This window comes from Littorina saxatilis, linkage group LG16 (assembly GCF_037325665.1).
Source record: "Littorina saxatilis isolate snail1 linkage group LG16, US_GU_Lsax_2.0, whole genome shotgun sequence".
NCBI classification, from domain to species: domain Eukaryota; kingdom Metazoa; phylum Mollusca; class Gastropoda; order Littorinimorpha; family Littorinidae; genus Littorina; species Littorina saxatilis.
In genome coordinates this window covers 39,104,390-39,125,020 of record NC_090260.1, presented here as the reverse complement: position 1 = coordinate 39,125,020, position 20,631 = coordinate 39,104,390, and the positions used below count along the sequence as shown (strand labels likewise).

Below are 20,631 nucleotides of genomic sequence, written 5' to 3'. Positions count from 1 at the left end.
AGAGAGAGAGAGAGAGATGTTTTACAAACTATCTGTTTGCTTGAAATTTGTTTGCTTGTTTGTTTGTTTGTCGGGGTTTCCTGTGTATTCGTATCTTGTGTTGCGTGCTTTGCCTGTCCGAATGGCATTTGGTACTGACATGATGTGATGCAAACATTGTCCCAGCTTATCATTCGTTAATGCCTTCACCCTCAACATTAAACCCCCCCCCTCTCTCTCTCTCTCTCTCTCTCTCTCTCTCTCTCTCTCTCTCTCTGCTCTCCCCCACCTCCTCTACCACCACCACTATCACCATAACCACTACCACTCTGTCTGCTTCGTAATAGATTATCCCCTGCCAGAATGACTACCAAGCTTATTCTGCAATGATTACTCCCTTGCAAGGGAAGTAAACCGGAAGTAGAATCAGCAGCGAGCAACGACGTGGAGAAAATATTTGACGACATAAAATCCACGGAAGTTTACACAGTTGTGTCTGACCTTTGACTGTAGTCTCCTGTCTTCACGTAGAACGCATTTTTTGATTGAAAAGGTTACATTTCGTCGGAAATGTCCACATGCTACGACTTGATTATGAGGTAAACAAATTTGTTCTGTGCGAACTGCGCCCATACAAACTGAGCACTGGCCTGCCTTCTTCAACTAGCCAGACGATGTTGTTTCTGTTCTTTTGAAAACGTTTGATATTTTGACATATTGTGTATGTTTCCAGTATTGTCGGACAACTATTTCTGTCTGAACAGGTAGGCTTGCTTGAAGTGTCGCAGTTGTGCATCACATGGACACATAGAAATTACACTAAGCATGTACGTTTCCGCCCATGAAGTAAACAGAGAATACTTAGTTACTACATGGCTTGCTGTGTCGTACCAGATTTACACGAGTTGTTTTTTTAAATATTGAACTGCGAGCTGTTCACTATTTGAAAAAGCAACGAGTGTAAATCTGGTACGACACAGCAAGCCATGTAGTATTCTGTTTATCCTACGTATGTACTTACGTGTATAATTTAGTTTTTACTGAAAATGTCCTGCAGTCGAGGAAGACGCTTGTTTTGGAACCTCGATCTCTTCTAAAGCCTCGTGCAATCTATTACGTCAAAGTAAAGAAACGTCACTCTGAAAGTGGCGGGAGAGTGAGGAGAATGTCTTTTTTATCTGATCCAAACGAGTTGAATTTTAGCCTCAGAATGCACCAGATTGCACAGATTTTAATGTACCATTTAAAAAAAATTCGGGGATTTCCTCTTTTTTCATCACAAGAGAGTCCCACCCCTGAATAGTTACAGCTGAGATGTAATAGTTGCAGCTGTGATGTAATAGTTACAGCTGTTATGTAATAGTTGCATCTGTGATGTAATAGTTGCAACTGTGATGTAATTGTTGCAGCTGTGATGTAATAGTTGCAGCTGTTGGGGTATCATATCCAAGTGTAACTTCAGTATAAGTAACCTGTGGCCATGAACTGGTCAGGTGTGTACCTTGTCAACAAAAATAAAAAATGTATCCAGCATCAGAAAAGTAAAGGACAAAACAAACAAATCATGTTGTGAATGCAGGAGATATATATATGGCCCAAAGTCAGAATAGGTGTCCATTTTTGTGACATACAAAATCAATTTTAAAAATGAACATTTTCTTTGTTTTGAAAATAGAGATGTATTTTAGAGCATAAATACGCAAGGAACAGCTATGATTTAAGAAAACTCATGTTTGATCACTTCACAGATTCAGGTTTAAAAGTTTGCAGGAGTTCATAACTTCACACCGTCACAAAATTTAGACTTGTTAAATCATTGTTGCTACATGTATTGGGTCTGTTTTAGACATCTGAGCAAATTGCTACAGCAAATTACTTTGCATTTCAAGCAAGTTAAACTTGTTTTGGCCACGCATGATGCAGATGTGAACTCCATTAATGGGAAGTTCATAACTTCACATAATTTACTTTTATTGGTATAATAAATTTAATTTATACAGGCAGGAAACAATTTGTTTTGTTTTTTAATCTGAAAAAGGTGAGCTGGAACATGAAGGTAATTTTTGAAGATGAAGTGTGGAGAAGATTTTTTGGTTATCTGTATTATTTATAGAAATTAATATTGTCACAATTTTTTCACAGCAAATATTGGCATAAGTTATCATTAAATCTACAATTTTGCTGTTTTTGTGCAAAATGTGCTTGAAAAGTACCATCAAAAGGATTTCAATACACCAAAATGTTTGTCTGACTCAAAGAGTTGGCAGAAACTGAAAGTATTTTTAGAATGTCCTAGGAGTTCATAACTTCACACCGTGACATCACAAACTATGGCTAATTCAAACCAAAGTAAGAAAGTGCATATGTCATCTTATTTTCTCTCCAGCTACTCTTTGTAATCAACATACAACTAAGTAATAAAAGTAAAACATTTGTGAAAACAAACGATAACAAAAATCATAAAATGTGAGCGTGCGCATAACTTCACAAGAATTTTTGTTATGTTGGTCTCTAGTACAGTTACTGTATAATATATTTGCAAAACAATGACAAACTGAGAACACAGAGTTATAGTATAGGCTAAAGCTGCACTTATATTACAAAATCAGATTTTAATTGCCAAAATAAAACAAATTGTTTGAAACTTGTGAAAGTTCATAACTTCACATCAATCACACATTTATACTAAAATAACTAACTAAAGTCTCTTGCAAATAATTCTAAACAACTTAATGATTTACTTAACCAAACTCAGTCATGAAAACTGTTACCGAAATCATTATTTAGTTAGTGTTTATGTCAGCTGACTGTGTGTTCATAACTTCACATCATTTATTTAACTGAAAAGCTACGTACTAAAATCTGCTGGTAAATTAAAATAAAAATGACAAACTGTAACAGCCTACTCTGGAGAAGAGCAGCACATCATTTGAGGTAGTGATTTAGTGTAGTAAATTAATTATTGTGTATAAATCATACTCATGGCATGTGTTCATAACTTCACACCGTGGGGCTGAGGGTCAGTTGATGTGAAGTTATGTACACCGTGCAGTCAACCCAGATTCATGCTGTAATTATCAAAATGTAATTTTGAGGGTTGATGTTCAGAAAACTTCTTACAAAATGTCCAGATAAAGTCAAATGTACTCTTTTGCTATTAACAAGGCATTATTTTAAACACGCCCTTGAAAAATGAGCTTGAGTTATGTGAAGTTATGAACTTCATGACAAAACGGCTAAGTACTTCAGAAAGAAACAGTCAGCAGCCAGTAGATTCTTTTTGTGATGAAAATCATGGTACAGTGTAATTTGGAAACTGAAAATAGTCATTTTACATATATTTTGGGTTTTGACATGAGTTAGTAACTCTCACATAAAAATAGTGCGCAAGACAGAGAAAATGGCTAACTAAAGCATACTGCTTGACTTTAGTGACAAAAATTGCTTAGTATCTAAATCTAATGTACTTTTATATGCAAAATTGCTGTTCCACTACAACCTTAACTTTCATGGCTAGCATTTAAGGACAAAAAACACTCTCAGTGGAGATAGTAGGAAAGTTCATAACTTTCTCACAAGAATTTTTTATTTCTCAATTACTCAAACACCAATGAATGAACTTGATGCAAACTTTCAGTGTGACTGCTGCTAGTGGATCCAAATGCATTACAAAGCTAGGTGTTCCCCAACCAGTCAATTTACTCTTTTTATAAGGCAAAAGGTTGGAAAGTTCATAACTCTTTTTTCACAAGAAAATCTGCACGTAAACTTCAAACTACTTTTGAACATGCAAAAACAAGTCAAACAACCCTTTTTATGTTTTATACCTCTGCAAAACATACTGTAAAATACTTTTTTACAAAAATATATCAGGTTTCAATCTTTAATTATTATTTAGAGCTGATCAGTGAACAAAAATGAAGTCTTACGGAAATAGTTATGAACTTTCTGTGAAATTTTGTCTCCCCATTTTCTGCAGGCTCACTGACAAAATTCAAAAACTTTGCTTTGTCAAAGGTACATTTGAGTTTTACTGGCTCAGTGAAAAGTCATTCGATCATGACATTCTGTCCCATAAATATGACAGAGTAGACCATGTTTCAATATGCTGTAAGGTCATGTCACAAAAAATGGCCAAAATGTAGTGCTGCTGACTTCAGATAATGGCGACATTTTCATTAAAAACAACAACTGAGCACACAATGTTTCTCTAGGTGTGTACTTCATACTTTTTTTTACAAGTCTCATTAATCTTTACAAGGATTTTATTTTTCTTTGATGTACAAATCAGGTTAGAGCCAAGGTTGCACAGCTATTTCAGCTGTGGACACCATTTCAGACTTAAGGCCATATATTGAAGATTAAAACACTCAATAACACCTGGGCTCACAGCAAACATTTGCTGATACATGTATGTCAGGCCTGAAAGTGGCAAGTATTTTACTCGCAATGGCGAGTACAGTAGTCCCTTCCATTTCCGGCCCTTTCGTGGGCGTGAACCTGTCCGGAGCGGCCAGCTTTCCCATGACTAATGAGTTTTCCTTCTATAATTGACTCTTAATGGCCGTTAACCTGTCTGACGCGGTCAACGGTCACTGATTTTTGCCCTAAGGTGCCCCTCTTACTCGACAGGAGCGGCCACTTAACGGCCACTTGTCACTTTCGCGAGCGAGCGCCTGTGGTGTGTGTGTGTGTTGTGTGCACAGACGGCACAGCACGAGCAGACGACATGAATACTTACGCATGCGCAAACTGTAAATACAGACATGCGCATACATGTACATTTACGGCAGTCACTTCCGGATCGATCACAGCTGATGTGAGTTTGAAACACTTGTTTATCTGACACTCAAATACATATATATATAATAATCCAAACAACACACATAGAAACATACGAAACAATAGCTTAGCCAGGACGATCGAGTTAAACACGCAAATAATTAAGATGTATAAACGAAAGCAAAACTAACAGAGACAATGAATCGGCGGCTCATGGATGATCGCTTTCTTTTCTTCGTGAAAACTTGATCGTGTTTTGGGGTTTTTTTTGGAGGAGGAGGGGGCCTGTAATGAACGGCCACCTGATATTTGCGGTCACCTTTGCAATGACTAATGGGTGACCGGATATGGCAGGTACTACTGTAGAAACCTGTAACTGGCGAGTAGAAATGTTCATCTACTCGTTAGATATAAGTAGAATTGCTGAAACAAATTGTTGGTTTGGCTAGTAAAGTTTGCTCTCTGGTTTGTACATTTTCAGAATCACACGATTTGTTTGACTTTCGGGGCTGTACGTTGTTTATTTCATGATAAAAATTGAATAATTAGTCTTGTTAAAACAAACATTTACTGATTTTGAACGTCTGTTTTTATCTATAGCAAATAAAAGTGAACAACACAAGTTGAAAACTGGTAGGGGGCCCGGGTAGCTCAGGTGGTAGAGCACTGGACTTGTGATCGTAAGGTCGCTGGTTCGAATCCGGGCCTGGGCGGACACAGGTCAACCTTATGTGCAGACCCAGAGACGGTATCCATCTCCCACCCCCGTGTCACCACAGTGGCACGTAAAAGACCTCGGTCATTCTACCATAAGTGCAGATAGCTGATACCACCTAAACACGCATACACTTGTGTATCTCATCTAAAGTCGGGTTAAAACCCGGGAACATGCCCCTAATGGCTTTGCCGTGAGGGCGTAAAACTTGAATTTCTCTTTTCAAAACTGGTCGACTTTGTCCCTCTTTAGACTGTGAGGTAGAGCGTCCACCACACATCACCTGAAGGTCCAGTGGGCAGACAGCGGTCAGTCATCATGGGGGCGTCCAGCAGCAGCCTGAGTGAGCTGGGGCACAACGACTACCTGAAGCGACTGTCCGGCACCGAGCCCGTCAACCCCATGGACCCCTTCTGGAACCAGCTGCTCTCCTTTTCCTTCCTCATCCCTGTGTCAAGGTAATGCACTTTTTTTTCATTTTTTTTCATTCATGGGCTAAAACTCCCACGTTCACTCGTGTTTTTGCAAGAGTGAAGTTTTACGTGTATGACCGTTTTTATTTACCTAGTCATTCTGGCGGAAAAATCTCCTCCCTTAACCCACCAGGCGGCCGCAGCCGGGATTTGAACTCATGACCATCTGATTAGGAGGCGGATGTCTTGCCACTGCGCCCGTCTGTAATAAACTATCTTCACAAATAACTCTGTCGTCTTTGTGTGGGTTGTGGAAGCGTTAAGTTGGTTAACCTTTTCCTGCAAAATGGTAGACAGACCTAGGAACCCATACGATTGCACCGTATTTTGTACGCATGATTGTCCAAAATACGAGCAGTACGGTTAGTAAAAATAAATACAACGAGAAAATCTCCTGGACTAGTTTTTTTTACAAGCGCATCCCGAAGCCGATCCAGTATTTTGACACATAAATACTGTTTTTGTCAGTAAACATTGGAAGAAGCTTTTGTTTTAAATGTGTCGGTAAACTTAATTAGCGGTGCGACGGATGCGTGTGAAGCCTGATTGAATCATGGATGTTGAAATGCTGTGTGGAGTACGCTAATTTTTCTGATATTACACCAAGTTTGTTTGAGAATACTCCCAAGTGCAAAACAGGGGTTCCTGCAAAACGGCAGAGAAACAGTAAGGGGCCTTACAAGGGGTGTGGCAGAAACACATGGAGACACGGATGTGTTTCTGGCACACCCCTCACTAGTGGTCAGCTCTGCATTGTTTGCAAGTCGTTTTGCGACGGGCGCAGTGGTAAGACGTCGGCCTCCTAATCGGAAGGTCGTGAGTTCGAATCCCGGCCGCGGCTGCCTGGTGGGTTAAGAGTGTAGATTTTTCCAATCTCCCAGGCCAACTTATGTGCTGACCTGCTAGTGCCTTATCCCCCTTTGTGTGTACACGCAAGCACAAGACCAAGTGCGCACGGAAAAGATCCTGTAATCCATGTCAGAGTTCGGTGGGTTATAGAAATACGAAAATACCCAGCATGCTACATCGAAAGCGGCGTATGGCTGCCTAAATGGCGGGGTAAAAACGGTCATACACGTAAACCCCCACTCGTGCAAAAAACACGAGTGTACGTGGGAGTTTCAGCCCATGAACGCAGAAGAAGAAGAAGAAGAAGAAGTCGCTTTGCAAGAAACGGTCACTCTCCCACAACCCATACAAACCCGATGATGTTATTGTCTCACTATCTGTCTCTTGTCTCACTATCTGTCTCCTGTCTCACTATCTGTCTCTTGTCTCACTATCTGTCTCTTGTCTCACTATCTGTCTCTTGTCTCACTATCTGTCTCTTGTCTCACTATCTGTCTCTTGTCTCACTATCTGTCTCTTGTCTCACTATCTGTCTCTTGTCTCACTATCTGTCTCTTGTCTCACTATCTGTCTCTTGTCTCACTATCTGTTTCTTGTCTCACTATCTGTCTCTTGTCTCACTATCTGTCTATTTGTCTCACTATCTGTCTCTTGTCTCACTATCTGTCTATTTGTCTCACTATCTGTCTCTTGTCTCACTATCTGTCTCTTGTCTCACTATCTGTCTCTTGTCTCACTATCTGTCTCTTGTCTCACTATCTGTCTCTTGTCTCTCTGTCTGTCTCACTATCTGTCTCTTGTCTCACTATCTGTCTCTTGTCTCACTATCTCTTGTCTCACTATCTGTCTCTTGTCTCACTATCTGTCTCTTGTCTCACTATCTGTCTCTTGTCTCACTATCTGTCTCTTGTCTCACTATCTGTCTCTTGTCTCACTATCTGTCTCTTGTCTCACTATCTGTCTCTTGTCTCACTATCTGTCTCTTGTCTCACTATCTGTCTCTTGTCTCACTATCTGTCTCTTGTCTCACTGTCTGTCTCTTGTCTCACTATCTGTCTCTTGTCTCACTATCTGTCTCTTGTCTCACTATCTCAGTATCTGTCTCTTGTCTCACTATCTGTCTCAGGCTTACAACCAGGCCTGGGAACTGCCGCACCTGCGATGTTGGTCAGGTACACAGAACCTGAGCACCCTCAAAGTCGCATTCGTTAAGTGAATGACACTCAGCTGTGTGATCCCAGCCTTCCCATAGGAACCATAGCACTTCCACTCTGGGTAGGAGCCAGCCCTAGCCCGAAAAGACCCACTAAAAGTTTTCCATTTGACCAGAATTTTCACTGGCCAGCCGGGCGAGCTGCCAGGCGGTTTCTACTAGCCCGGCGGATTTTTTCTCCACTGGTAATCGGGCGGACGATTTGGCCATCCCTGCTCTCTTGTGTGTCTTGAATGTGGGAGGGGAATCCTGGCCGGGTTACTTTGGCCTCGTCATCCATCTCCCGACCCATCAGACCACACTTCCAAGCGTAACATGAGTCTTCGACAACGGAGAACGGATAACAGCCAGGCCCTGTTGATGATGACTGGAGTAACCAAAGTGTTGTCGTTGTTGTTGCAGCGCCGATGCCAGACTGTTGGAGGAGTCAACGTCGCTGATTGCGCGAAATTTTGCCATCAACAACTGTCACACAGGCAACCTGCAGGCCTTGGTTCACAACTTTATGATCCGCGCCACAGAGCTCAAGGCCTCCGCTCAGTGCGAAGAGTGAGTCGTTTTTTCCCTAACACACACGCATACACACACATACACTCACATAGCGCACACAGGCATACACACACAAACACACACCATGCACACATACACACACCACACATAAACACACACACATAGATAACACACACACATACACACATAGATTGTGAAGTGAACCCTATGTGTACAAATTCTTCATCCTTTATGCATGTAAGAGACAGTGTATGTTGAGAATTTTTCTTTTCATTTTCTGTCAGTGAGACCCTCCAATGTATGACTCCTTCCTTGTTAAACCCTTGTTTTCCCCGACTTTCTGTTCACAACCTCTGTCAAATTACCCCCATTTTAAGACCCCCTTCTTTTTTAAAACCCGATTTTCTAAGATTTTTGGAATTGTTAAAAGGGGGGTGTTCCACTGTATTACCTGAGTGGCCACTCTGAACGCTCTATGTTTCTTGCAGCAACATCTTCATCTGGCAGACCTACAATTCTCTCTTCATCATCCGCTGCCTGTGTAAATACTTTGTGGAACACCTGTCTGAGGAGCTGCTGATTCAGCAGTTTGACTGCCGACCTCCCAATGCTGATGGTAAGCCGGCCGCTGCCTATGTCTGGGATTTTGTTAGAGATATGTTGAAGACTAGCACATTGGCTGCTGTGAGTGTGGGATTTTGTTAGAGATATGTTGAAGACTAGCACATTGGCTGCTGTGAGTGTGGGATTTTGTTAGAGATATGTTGAAGACTAGAACATTGGCTGCTGTGAGTGTGGGATTTTGTTAGAGATATGTTGAAGACTAGCACATTGGCTGCTGTGAGTGTGGGATTTTGTTAGAGATATGTTGAAGACTAGCACATTGGCTGCTGTGAGTGTGGGATTTTGTTAGAGATATGTTGAAGACTAGCACATTGGCTGCTGTGAGTGTGGGATTTTGTTAGAGATATGTTGAAGACTAGCACATTGGCTGCTGTGAGTGTGGGATTTTGTTAGAGATATGTTGAAGACTAGCACATTGGCTGCTGTGAGTGTGGGATTTTGTTAGAGATATGTTGAAGACTAGCACATTGGCTGCTGTGAGTGTGGGATTTTGTTAGAGATATGTTGAAGACTAGCACATTGGCTGCTGTGAGTGTGGGATTTTGTTAGAGATATGTTGAAGACTAGCACATTGGCTGCTGTGAGTGTGGGATTTTGTTAGAGATATGTTGAAGACTAGCACATTGGCTGCTGTGAGTGTGGGATTGTGTTAGAGATATGTTGCAGACTAGCACATTGGCTGTGTTAGGAAACGCTACCGTTGCTGAGCTTTGGTTCAGTTTTGTGTGTTGCATGTAGTTGACTTATTTGTACTTTGTGGGAAGGTACCGATATTATATTTTGTAAACACAATATTTATGCTTGGACGAGAATGCAGGTGAACTTTCTAGTCCTGTCAAAACAAGTTGTTTACCATGCTGTTTTAGTGTGAGTTCGTGGCGTTCGATCGGATTAAGGGCGTCGGCACCTTTTGATGTACGTCACAGAGAACGTCACCATTCTAGTCCATGGGCGGTTCGCATATAATGTAGTTGTATCATGTTCGGTCTGGAATATTCTCGAGATTGAGTATTTACTATATATGCCAGCGCGATTTGAATGTTAAAAAAGCTTCTATTTGAGTTCTGCTAGATGTGCAGTTGTATGTATGGAATGCTAAATAAATCCTCGAACTCAATTTGACGAGTTGTTTTCTGTTGCTGCGAAGACGGGCGACGTAGAATAAAAGAACACAACTATACGACATTTGAGAACTTGTGGCAATCTCAAGTGTCGTGTAACAATTGGGGGCCAAGCCAAGGATCTACGTTTAACGCCAAGGGTTTTCCAGCAACAAGGACCAGTGTCAAGACAGTCACAGGAGGTAGCCATCAATCGGGTGTATCCTGAGGGATCAGTATTGAGACTACGGAACCGTGGATTCGGTGTGACTGGTGAAGAGTTTGGTAATCGCCGCAGCTCGGAACGGTGAGCGACGCCGGAGTGTATCGGGATTACAGAGGTTAGCTGCCGTTTGGACGAGACGGACTTCGTCGCGGAGCTAGTGCATTAATACTACGAAATACGACTGGGGTACGTCGTGTACGTATCGTGAGCAGAGTGCGCCGTCACGTTAGACGAGGAGGGTGGCAGCCTGCGTCTACGAAGGTGAACAGCGACGAGAGAAGCATCGGAGGTGCAGTAGAGACTGTGTTCTTTTAGAAGACTACATTCGTCTACGTTCGTGGCTGTGAAAGAATACAGACGAACGCACCGGAAAAGACCAGAATGGCTGAATTCTGGGCAAAAGGAGTTGAACTGGGACTGAAAGGCAAGCAGTTGACGGAGTTCGTCGAGTCCCAGACACGACTGCTGGCGCAGCGTGAAGAAAGACAAGCGCAGCGTGAAGAAAGACAAGCGCAGCGTGAAGATAAAGAAAGACAAGCGCAGCGTGAGCGTGAACGTGAAGAAAGAGAAGCACAGCGTGAAGAAAAGCAAATGGAGCTGAAACGCTTAGAGCTCCAGATAGAAATGGAGACCAAGCGTTTAGAGCTTCAGACAGAAATGGTGCGTGTTCAAAATGAGCACGAGGCACCACGCCAAAGAGATAACCAGCAGCAAATGTTACACAGGGCACCGAAACTTCCAGCATTCGCTGACGGGAAGGACCAGATCGACTGCTACCTTGCAAGATTCGAGAGGTTCGCTGAGAGTGCTAGATGGCAGCGCGACGACTGGGCGATTCAACTCAGCGCACATTTGACTGGGGCAGCACTTGAGGTCTACACTAGACTCTCAAACGATGACGCCAGAGACTATGATGTACTGAAGGAAGCTCTGTTGCGTTGCTACAACTTCACTGAAAGGGGCTACCGTCAACGCTTCCGCTCCCGCAGTGGGGCACTGCGGTTATGAAATTAAAGGCCCCTCCTGTTTTTGGAACCGCAGGAGCTTTCTAGTTTGCTGTTAGGTAGATTTTTGGTTCCTCTTTCCTGTCATGCTCTCTTTTTCTTCATGAATTCTTTTCTTTTTTCTGCCTTCTTGCTCATTCACCTGTATTTTTTCCAAAAATCTCGTCTCTTGCCGCTTGTCTCGCGATTCATGTATAGTTTAATCTGTTAGTGTTCTGATGTAAGTCCAGCAGTAGATAGGTTAAGCCTATTTTAACATACTGGAAACTGGTAATCTTCCAGTAGGTATTAATTTAGTTTTACTAAAGCCTGCTGGGACACAAGTAATGGGTTAGTGCATTTGTAAACAGGAATCGCTTGACAAGTGGCCCCCTTCATCCCCCCCCTTCCTCGTCCTGATATGGCTCTGCGTAGTCGGCTGGACGTTAAGCAACAAATAAACAAACAAACAAACAAACGCTTCCGCGAATGCCAGCCATTGTCTGGAGAGACACCGAGCCAGTTTGTGGAGCGCCTGTCGTCATACCTGCAGAAGTGGGTGGAGTTATCAGGTGAAGAGCAGTCATACGAGAGTCTGCGGGACTTGATCGTGAAGGAGCAATTCCTTAATGCCTGCCCGAAGGACCTGGCGACCCGCTTGGAAGAGCAAAAACTGCGGGGTTTGAAGGACATTACTGATGCTGCTGAGCGTTATCTCATTGCTCATGGAAGGACCCTGGGGACGTCAAAGTCATCGAAACCTTTCCAGAAGAGTGGGAACCAGGGAAACCAACCTGCCAAGGGACAAACTGAGTCCGCACCATCATCCAATGAAGGGCAGAACATAACGTGTTTCCATTGCAATGCCAAGGGCCACCGAGTTGCCAACTGTCCCCAAAAGAAAAATACCGGACATGTCAATGACAAAGCGCAAGAACATCGACGGAGATATTACGACAACAAGAGGCAAACGAGTGGCTCGAACCAACAAGTATGTGCGAGCAGCGTCATACTTCCAAGGGCTGCCGAGCAAGTGGCTACACCATCGGACGTTGAAGAATGTATATCTGATGGCCAGCTTCTACTCGCCAATGGCAGGTCAATCTCTGTCGTTGCCAGCGCAGCTGTGTCAGTGTCGAACATGCCCGTGTCGAAGGGATTTGTTGAGAAGCAGGAAGTGACTGTTCTCAGAGATTCGGGCTGCAATGGAATCATTGTCAAAGAAGATCTGGTGCCGACAGAGAAGTTCACTGGTGACTTCAAGTGGACGCTCATGGCTGACAGCAAATGCGTGAAGGCACCAGTGGTAAAAATCCAGATCGATACTCCATACTTCACCGGAGAAGTTGAGGCCGTCTGCCTGAAGAAGCCCTTGTACGATCTACTAATTGGGAACATTGGGGGTGCGAGACGTCCTGATGACCCTGATTTCGAATGGAGAATGGGCTCAGCTCAGCCTGCTGCTGAGGAGGAAGACCCACTGCCATTCGCGAATGAAGATATCAGCGAACTGTTACGAGATGACAGAGCAACTGTGCATCGCCGCGACCAGCCGCAGGTTGTAAGCGCTGTGACGACCAGAGCCCAGGCGAAGAAGGACAAAACAACTACGCCACTCAGGGTCACCAACAGTTCTGCAACTGCTGTCGTGGACAGGGATCGGCTGATTCAGCTACAGGAAGCTGATTTGACCTTGACAAAGTACAGGAGTCGTCCTGTCAAGGAGATGACTAAGGGCGAAGGCACTGTGCAATTTGAAGTGAAGGCCAAGATTCTGTACAGAGTGTTCCAGCACGCGAGAGTCAACGGTGGGAAGCCATTACGTCAAGTTCTGGTGCCTCAACCACTTAGGCGCCAGGTGATGGAGGTGGCCCACGACTCTATTATGGGAGGTCACCTGGGTGTCAAGAAGACATCGGACAGAATCCAGGCTGCGTTTTACTGGCCAGGACTGCATGCAGATGTGACTCGATTCTGCCGATCGTGCGATATTTGGCAGAAAACCATACCTCGAGGAAGGGTCCCGAAAGTGCCGTTGCAGAAGATGCCTTTGATCGACCGACCTTTCAAGAGGGTGGCCATTGACCTCATCGGCGAGATAAAACCGCCAAGTGAAGCGGGTCATCGTTGGGTACTGACCCTGGTAGACTATGCAACCAGGTACCCAGAAGCCGTGCCTCTGAAGAAAATTGACACCGAGACTGTTGCCGAGGCACTTGTGGACATTTTCAGCAGAATTGGGGTTCCTGAAGAGATCCTCACAGACCTGGGGACACAGTTTGTCTCTGAATGCATGGAAGAGGTCAACAGGCTGCTGAGCATTCGTCACTTGACTACGACACCCTATCACCCGATGTGCAATGGGCTGGTAGAAAAATTCAATGCGACGCTGAAGTCCACGCTGAAGAAACTATGCAGTGAGCAGCCAAGGCAGTGGCATCGCTACATCAACGCCTTGCTGTTTGCATACAGGGAGGTGCCACAAGAGTCCACTGGATTCTCCCCGTTCGAGCTGATGTACGGGCGGACCGTGAGAGGCCCGATGCAGATACTAAAGGAATTGTGGACGAAAGATGTGGACACACCTGAAGTGAAGAACAGTTACCAGTACGTGTTCGAGTTGCGAGAGAAACTGGAGGAGACTCTCGAGATTGCGAGAGAAAACTTGAGAAAGTCTCAGGATAGTGGAAAGCACTACTACGACCGCAAAGCCGTAAACAGGAAGTTTACACCAGGTAACAAAGTGCTGATACTGCTTCCCACTGATCACAACAAACTACTGATGCAGTGGAAAGGCCCATACGAGGTTGAGGCCGTGGTAGGGATCAACGACTACAAGGTGAATGTCGGCAAGAAGTCCAAGATCTACCACGCTAACCTCCTGAAACTGTATGTGGAGAGACCTCCGAAAGCAGTACAGGTTGCAGCAATGGTGGAAGAACCAGCCGAACTAGACGAGTTCGACGGTGAGGAACTACTGGAGTTGGGAGACCTCCACAAGAAAGAGGGAGTGGATGACGTCAAGCTAGGACCTGACCTGACAGAAGACCAGCAGAAGGAGCTGCATGATTTTATGGGCGACTTCACCCATAGGTTCTCTGATGTTCCAGGCTCTACGTCCTTGGTCGAACATGAAGTCCACCTCACATCTGACGTTCCTGTTCGCTCAAAACCATACCCTATCCCGTTTCAGGCTCGGGAATCCTTGAAGAAGGACATCGACAGCATGTTGAAGATGGGGGTCATCCGTGAGTCATCATCCCCTTACTCATCTCCCGTTGTTGTTGTCAAGAAGAAAGACGGTACAAACAGGGTATGCATTGACTTTATGAAAGTGAATAAGATCACCGTGTTTGACCCTGAACCAATGCCGACGGCGGCTGATCTGTTCCGACGGTTGACTGGCAGTAAGATCTTCTCAAAGATCGATCTCAGCAAGGGATATTGGCAGATTCCTGTGCGCGAAGAGGACATACCAAAGACCGCCTTTGCAACTCCAGACGGAACGTATGAGTGCCTGCGGATGCCTTTTGGCATGGTGAACAGTGGTGCTACCCTGAAGAGGGGAATGCGAAAAATGCTCAAAGGAATGAAGAATGTTGTGTACTACTGGGATGATCTGCTAGTCCACACGGAGACCTTTGAGGAGCATCTGGAGACTTTGAGGGAATTGTTTTCCCGCCTGACAAAAGCTAATCTGACCGTGAGACCCAGCAAGTGCATTTTGGGGACCGACAACGTTGACTTCATAGGTCATTCACTGAAGGAAGGTCAAAAGGGGCTTTTGTTGGAAAACGTCACCAAGATCCTCAATGCGCCACGTCCTGAAACCAAGAAGCAGGTGCGATCCTTCCTTGGATTGGCTGGGTACTACAGAGAGTTTATTCCAAACTTCGCCGCCATAACGGCGCCTTTGTCGGACATGACCCGAAAAGGATGCCCCAACCGAATACTCTGGGGACCAGCTCAGGAGAAGGCATACCAGACCGTGCGCGACCTGATGTCACGAGACCCGGTGCTACGCCTTCCTGATACTGCCAAAGAGTTCATCTTGCGTACAGACGCATCGGACGAAGGGATCGGCGCCATGCTGATGCAAGAACATGGAGGTAAACCGTTTCCGGTCAGCTATGCCAGCAAGAAGCTGTCAGGAGCCGAGAAGAACTACTCGACCATGGAGAAAGAGTGTTTAGCCATCGTGTGGGGAATCAAGAAATTTGAACTCTACCTCCAAGGGGTGAAATTCGTGCTTCAGACTGATCACAAACCCCTCACCTACCTGAACTCTGCGAAGTTTGTGAATAATCGTATCATGAGGTGGGTGATGTACTTGCAGAACTTTGATATGCGAGTGGAATCGATCAAAGGTTCAGACAATGTTGGAGCAGATTTTCTCAGCCGAGTATGTGAGTAAAACGGTGTTCATTCTCCAACAGACTAATGTACATACCTGGATTTCAATCTGTTATGTATACATGTTATGTGTACAGGTAGCGTTTCAATGATTGAAAGAAATTAGGTAAATTTCTTCTGGTGTTGGGGGTAATGTTAGGAAACGCTACCGTTGCTGAGCTTTGGTTCAGTTTTGTGTGTTGCATGTAGTTGACTTATTTGTACTTTGTGGGAAGGTACCGATATTATATTTTGTAAACACAATATTTATGCTTGGACGAGAATGCAGGTGAACTTTCTAGTCCTGTCAAAACAAGTTGTTTACCATGCTGTTTTAGTGTGAGTTCGTGGCGTTCGATCGGATTAAGGGCGTCGGCACCTTTTGATGTACGTCACAGAGAACGTCACCATTCTAGTCCATGGGCGGTTCGCATATAATGTAGTTGTATCATGTTCGGTCTGGAATATTCTCGAGATTGAGTATTTACTATATATGCCAGCGCGATTTGAATGTTAAAAAAGCTTCTATTTGAGTTCTGCTAGATGTGCAGTTGTATGTATGGAATGCTAAATAAATCCTCGAACTCAATTTGACGAGTTGTTTTCTGTTGCTGCGAAGACGGGCGACGTAGAATAAAAGAACACAACTATACGACATTTGAGAACTTGTGGCAATCTCAAGTGTCGTGTAACAGGCTGCTGTGAGTGTGGGATTGTGTTAGAGATATGTTGAAGACTAGCACGTTGGCTGCTGTGAGTGTGGGATTTTGTTAGAGATATGTTGAAGACTAGCACATTGGCTGCTGTGAGTGTGGGATTTTGTTAGAGATATGTTGAAGACTAGCACATTGGCTGCTGTGAGTGTGGGATTTTGTTAGAGATATGTTGAAGACTAGCACATTGGCTGCTGTGAGTGTGGGATTTTGTTAGAGATATGTTGAAGACTAGCACATTGGCTGCTGTGAGTGTGGGATTGTGTTAGAGATGCTGAAGACTAGCACATTGGCTGCTGTGAGTGTGGGATTTTGTTAGAAATATGTTGAAGACTAGCACATTGGCTGCAGTGAGATTGAAGCCAAGTTGAGCACACAGAATTCCAGATGTCATCGTTCACACATGCAGGGATGGCCTCTCATGGGCGAGTAACCGCAAGAGTAGTCGCTAGCCCGTCAGAAAAGTCACTAGCCAGTTACATACCACACATGAAAATTATGACACAGTGATGATATGATTGACTGTCAGGTTTGTTTTACATGCAAAAGGGCGGTGATACTATCGACAGCTGGACTGTGAGGCCAGCGATGAATAGTCTTTCCCAGCTGGACTGTGAGGCCAGCGATGAATAGTCTTTCCCAGCTGGACTGTGAGGCCAGCGATGAATAGTCTTTCCCAGCTGGCATCTTCTCTGGCTTTTTTGGTTTTGTTTTTGGTACTCTTCATTGCGCTATTTGTACTCAAGCTGCGAGGAATCCATGTTTTGCGGGACTTTATGTTTACCAGTTTGAGCAATGTTGTTTCAGTCAAAAATCCGGTCTTGCTGTGTTTAGAAATCTTGTACAAAATAGAACAAACCATCGTCTCCCAATTGAACTGGGACCACTCTTTACAGGGTTGATCTGTTCTCATAATCATACTGTTTGGTTTTCTCCTTCCTTTCAGCATCAGACTTATTAAGTGATTTTTTTATGCAGGTTCACCTGATGACAGACATATGTGGCGTTGAATTCAGTAGTGAAAGTACAAACAGCCCAGCCGCAGTGCAAACAATAAAATGCCAGAAGAGCATCCAAAATAGGAGCCTCATTCTCGTTTCCCAATAGCATTGTCTCAAAACGAAAGTGATAAGAGTTCTCCGTCCCTGACATAGCCCGCGGTGCTGTCGGTGGGTAGTTCCGGTTGTTTTGTTTACGTCCCAAATGGCTGAACGAGAGAGGAAGATTAGTGGTGGAGGGAAACGTTACTGTGTCTGCTGTTCGAACTACGCGGGTAAAGCAGTTGAAGGGCGGATTGTCATGCGGTTCCATTTTGCAAACACAAACCGGAACTACCTGCCGTTCCAGGGGCGCAACTCTGTCCGGCTATCGCGTTAGTTTCGAGACAGTGCTATAACATGCCAGCATTTTTGCAGACGACAGAAATTTCTGCATTGTAAAATGTTTCAATAACTTTAAAACTCGATAGTACAACTGAATATTGTTTTGCATTTCACCAGAATGTTCACTGGCCAGCCGGGCGAGCTGCCAGATGGTTTCTACATTTTATAGTTGCCCCTGGCGACCAGGCGGACAATGTGGCCGTCCCTGCAGTGCTCATAACGCTAAAGTGTTGATATACTCTCTTCAGAAAACTCATTAGACCAGAATCTTAAACAGAATGAGGCAGAGCGATGTAAGATATCAAATAACCAAAGGGAAGTAATCGCTCTTTGTGCATACAACATGTGTAATAGAGTAAGCGAGAGTTGTACGGAACCTTTTCAGAAGATGAAAGTCGCTTGTTCATTTCAATGCTAGTTATTCTCTCAGGTGCCAGGAGTAAAGGTTCCGTACAACTCTCGCTTACTCTGTTACACATGTCGTATGCATAAAGAGCGATTACTTCCCTTTGGTTATTTGATTATCATTAGACCAGAGTTGAAAATCAAAAAAAGAGTATCAACATTTTGCTTGTTTAATACTCACAAAGCAAACTGTTCTGCGTTTGAATTTGAATGATTGCGCTTTGCCATCTGTAAAAGTTGCTTTTTGTCGTAGCAAGAGGGGAATTTGTTTCCTGGTTTGTTTCTTTCTTTCAATATTTTGTCGTTTTTAGGCACCCCTGCGGACGACACAGACGACGAGATCGGGGCGCACATAGAGAAGTTTATCACTGCACTGGTTGAGCTCCTGGTGGACGTTCCAGTGTTGTAAGAACGCTCTTTTTACTGCTCTTGTTATTTTTATTTTTATTTTTTAAGTGGGAGATTTGTATAGCGCTTGATGTTCTCTAAGTGCTTTACATATAATTTCTGCCGTGTGAGATGGAATTTTTTACACAATATATCACGCATTCATTTCGGCCAGTAAATCTCAAGCCATTACGGCGAATATTTACTTTTCATGGCCTATTATTCCAAGTCACACAGAACGAAACATAACACTCCCTCTCTTGTGAAATCCATGTTTCTGCTACTATCACCCTGGTAGAGTTTGCTCTCAAACATCAAAGGGAGCTTACTATTGTTTTAGTTTCAAAACCTTAAAAATTGAGATACGAGGTTTGTGAATTACAGCGACGATATGCAGAAGAACAACAGTTAATGCGCGTGAGAGCGATAAATAAAAGACAAAAAAATACTGTTCTGAAATATGAACGAAGAATATGATGCAAATAGCAGCAACGTTTCTAGCCTAGGGTCTTCTTCAATCACATTAACAAAGTAAAAAAAAAGAAAACGAACAGAAACAGGAACTACAGATGCAACAATTCAACAACCAAAACTAATGGATCAATGAGCAAGGGAGGCTATTCATGACATGAAATGTCCATGACTGTGTTTGTGTGTTGTTGTGTGTGGTTTTTTTTTAAGATTCACAATATGAGCATATCTTGTAACTGTGGGTGTATGTGTGAATGTGTATTAATGTGTTGTGTTTGTAGTCTTGAAATTCACAATGTGAGGATATCTGGTGACTGTGGGTGTATGTGTGAGTGTGTCTTGATGTGTTGTTTGCTGTGCAGGAATTTCACGTACGCGCTGCACCTGGAGAGTCTCAACATGCTGCTGGTGCTGCTGTCCATCCAGATGTTTCAACCCCAGCCCGCCACGCAGTTCAAACTCTACAACTACCTCATGCACGGAAAGTGGTGAGTGTCCCCCCCCCCCCCCCCTCTCCCTGCTGTAGACTCACACACACACACACACACACACACACACACACACACACACACACACACACACACACACACACACACACACACACACAGCCCCCCACACAGTTCAAACTCTACCACTACCTCACGATTGGCAAGTGGTGAGTGCCCCCCGCCCCCCCTCCCTGCTGTACATTCACACACATATACACACACACACACAGCAAGTGATGAGTGCTCTCCCCTTCTACATACATACACACAAACACTTACTGTCTGTCTGTCTGTGTACTTGTCTATGTCTGTGTGTGCTTAGATCACTCAGTAGGTCTATTTGTGGTCCAGTGGTCCACAGCTTCCATGTGGCATGTGTATTTTGAAAGTGGACCAAGTTTTGCTACTCTGCTCATTCGGCACATATCATTTCATATCTCCATTTTCTTGATTTTGGTTTATGAATCGTACAGTGTGAATCGTTACTCTGTAGTGCTGGTCTATCGTCCGTCATCTTTTTTTCTGCTTTATTCATGTGCCTGAGGAAGACCTTAGTGGTCAAAACGTTGATGTTTGTTTCGTCTTCTTTGTTCCCATATGTGTACAGTATTGGTTCTTGTTATCTATTTTGTCCATGTTGTATGAAGTGCTAGCGCTGTGTTTATTCAGTGCAATCAAGTGTAACTGTTGTGTGTGTTCAGTGCAATCCACGCCCCCCTGCTGGTGAAGGTGTTACTGTGGAACTACATCAATCAGGAGAAGTGTCCCGCTGAGCTCTTCAAGAACAACGAGGAGGCTGGACTTCTCTCCTCCGTCACCAACGCTGTGGCCTGTAAGTCTGGGGCATAGTGCAGCTGTACCTGTACATTTGTGGAAGAGTACAGTTGCACATTTAAGTTTGTGGCAGAATACGGCTGCAACTTTAAATTTGTGGAAGAG

At 44.0% G+C, this 20,631-nt stretch overlaps 1 protein-coding gene across 1 annotated transcript in view; it reads left to right on the top strand.

Annotated features, from left to right (window-relative positions):
• Positions 1 to 467: 467 nt before the first annotated feature.
• The window catches only part of LOC138951370 (dymeclin-like), a 36,884-nt gene continuing 16,720 nt past the window's right edge, over positions 468 to 20,631 (top strand). Inside the window, exons 1-7 of the mRNA XM_070322986.1 lie at positions 468 to 578; positions 5,729 to 5,934; positions 8,414 to 8,560; positions 9,010 to 9,137; positions 18,658 to 18,751; positions 19,567 to 19,692; positions 20,394 to 20,524. Of these exons, the coding sequence (XP_070179087.1) occupies positions 5,795 to 5,934; positions 8,414 to 8,560; positions 9,010 to 9,137; positions 18,658 to 18,751; positions 19,567 to 19,692; positions 20,394 to 20,524 (766 nt within the window). The 5' untranslated portion in view covers positions 468 to 578; positions 5,729 to 5,794. The remainder of the gene's footprint in view (positions 579 to 5,728; positions 5,935 to 8,413; positions 8,561 to 9,009; positions 9,138 to 18,657; positions 18,752 to 19,566; positions 19,693 to 20,393; positions 20,525 to 20,631) is intronic.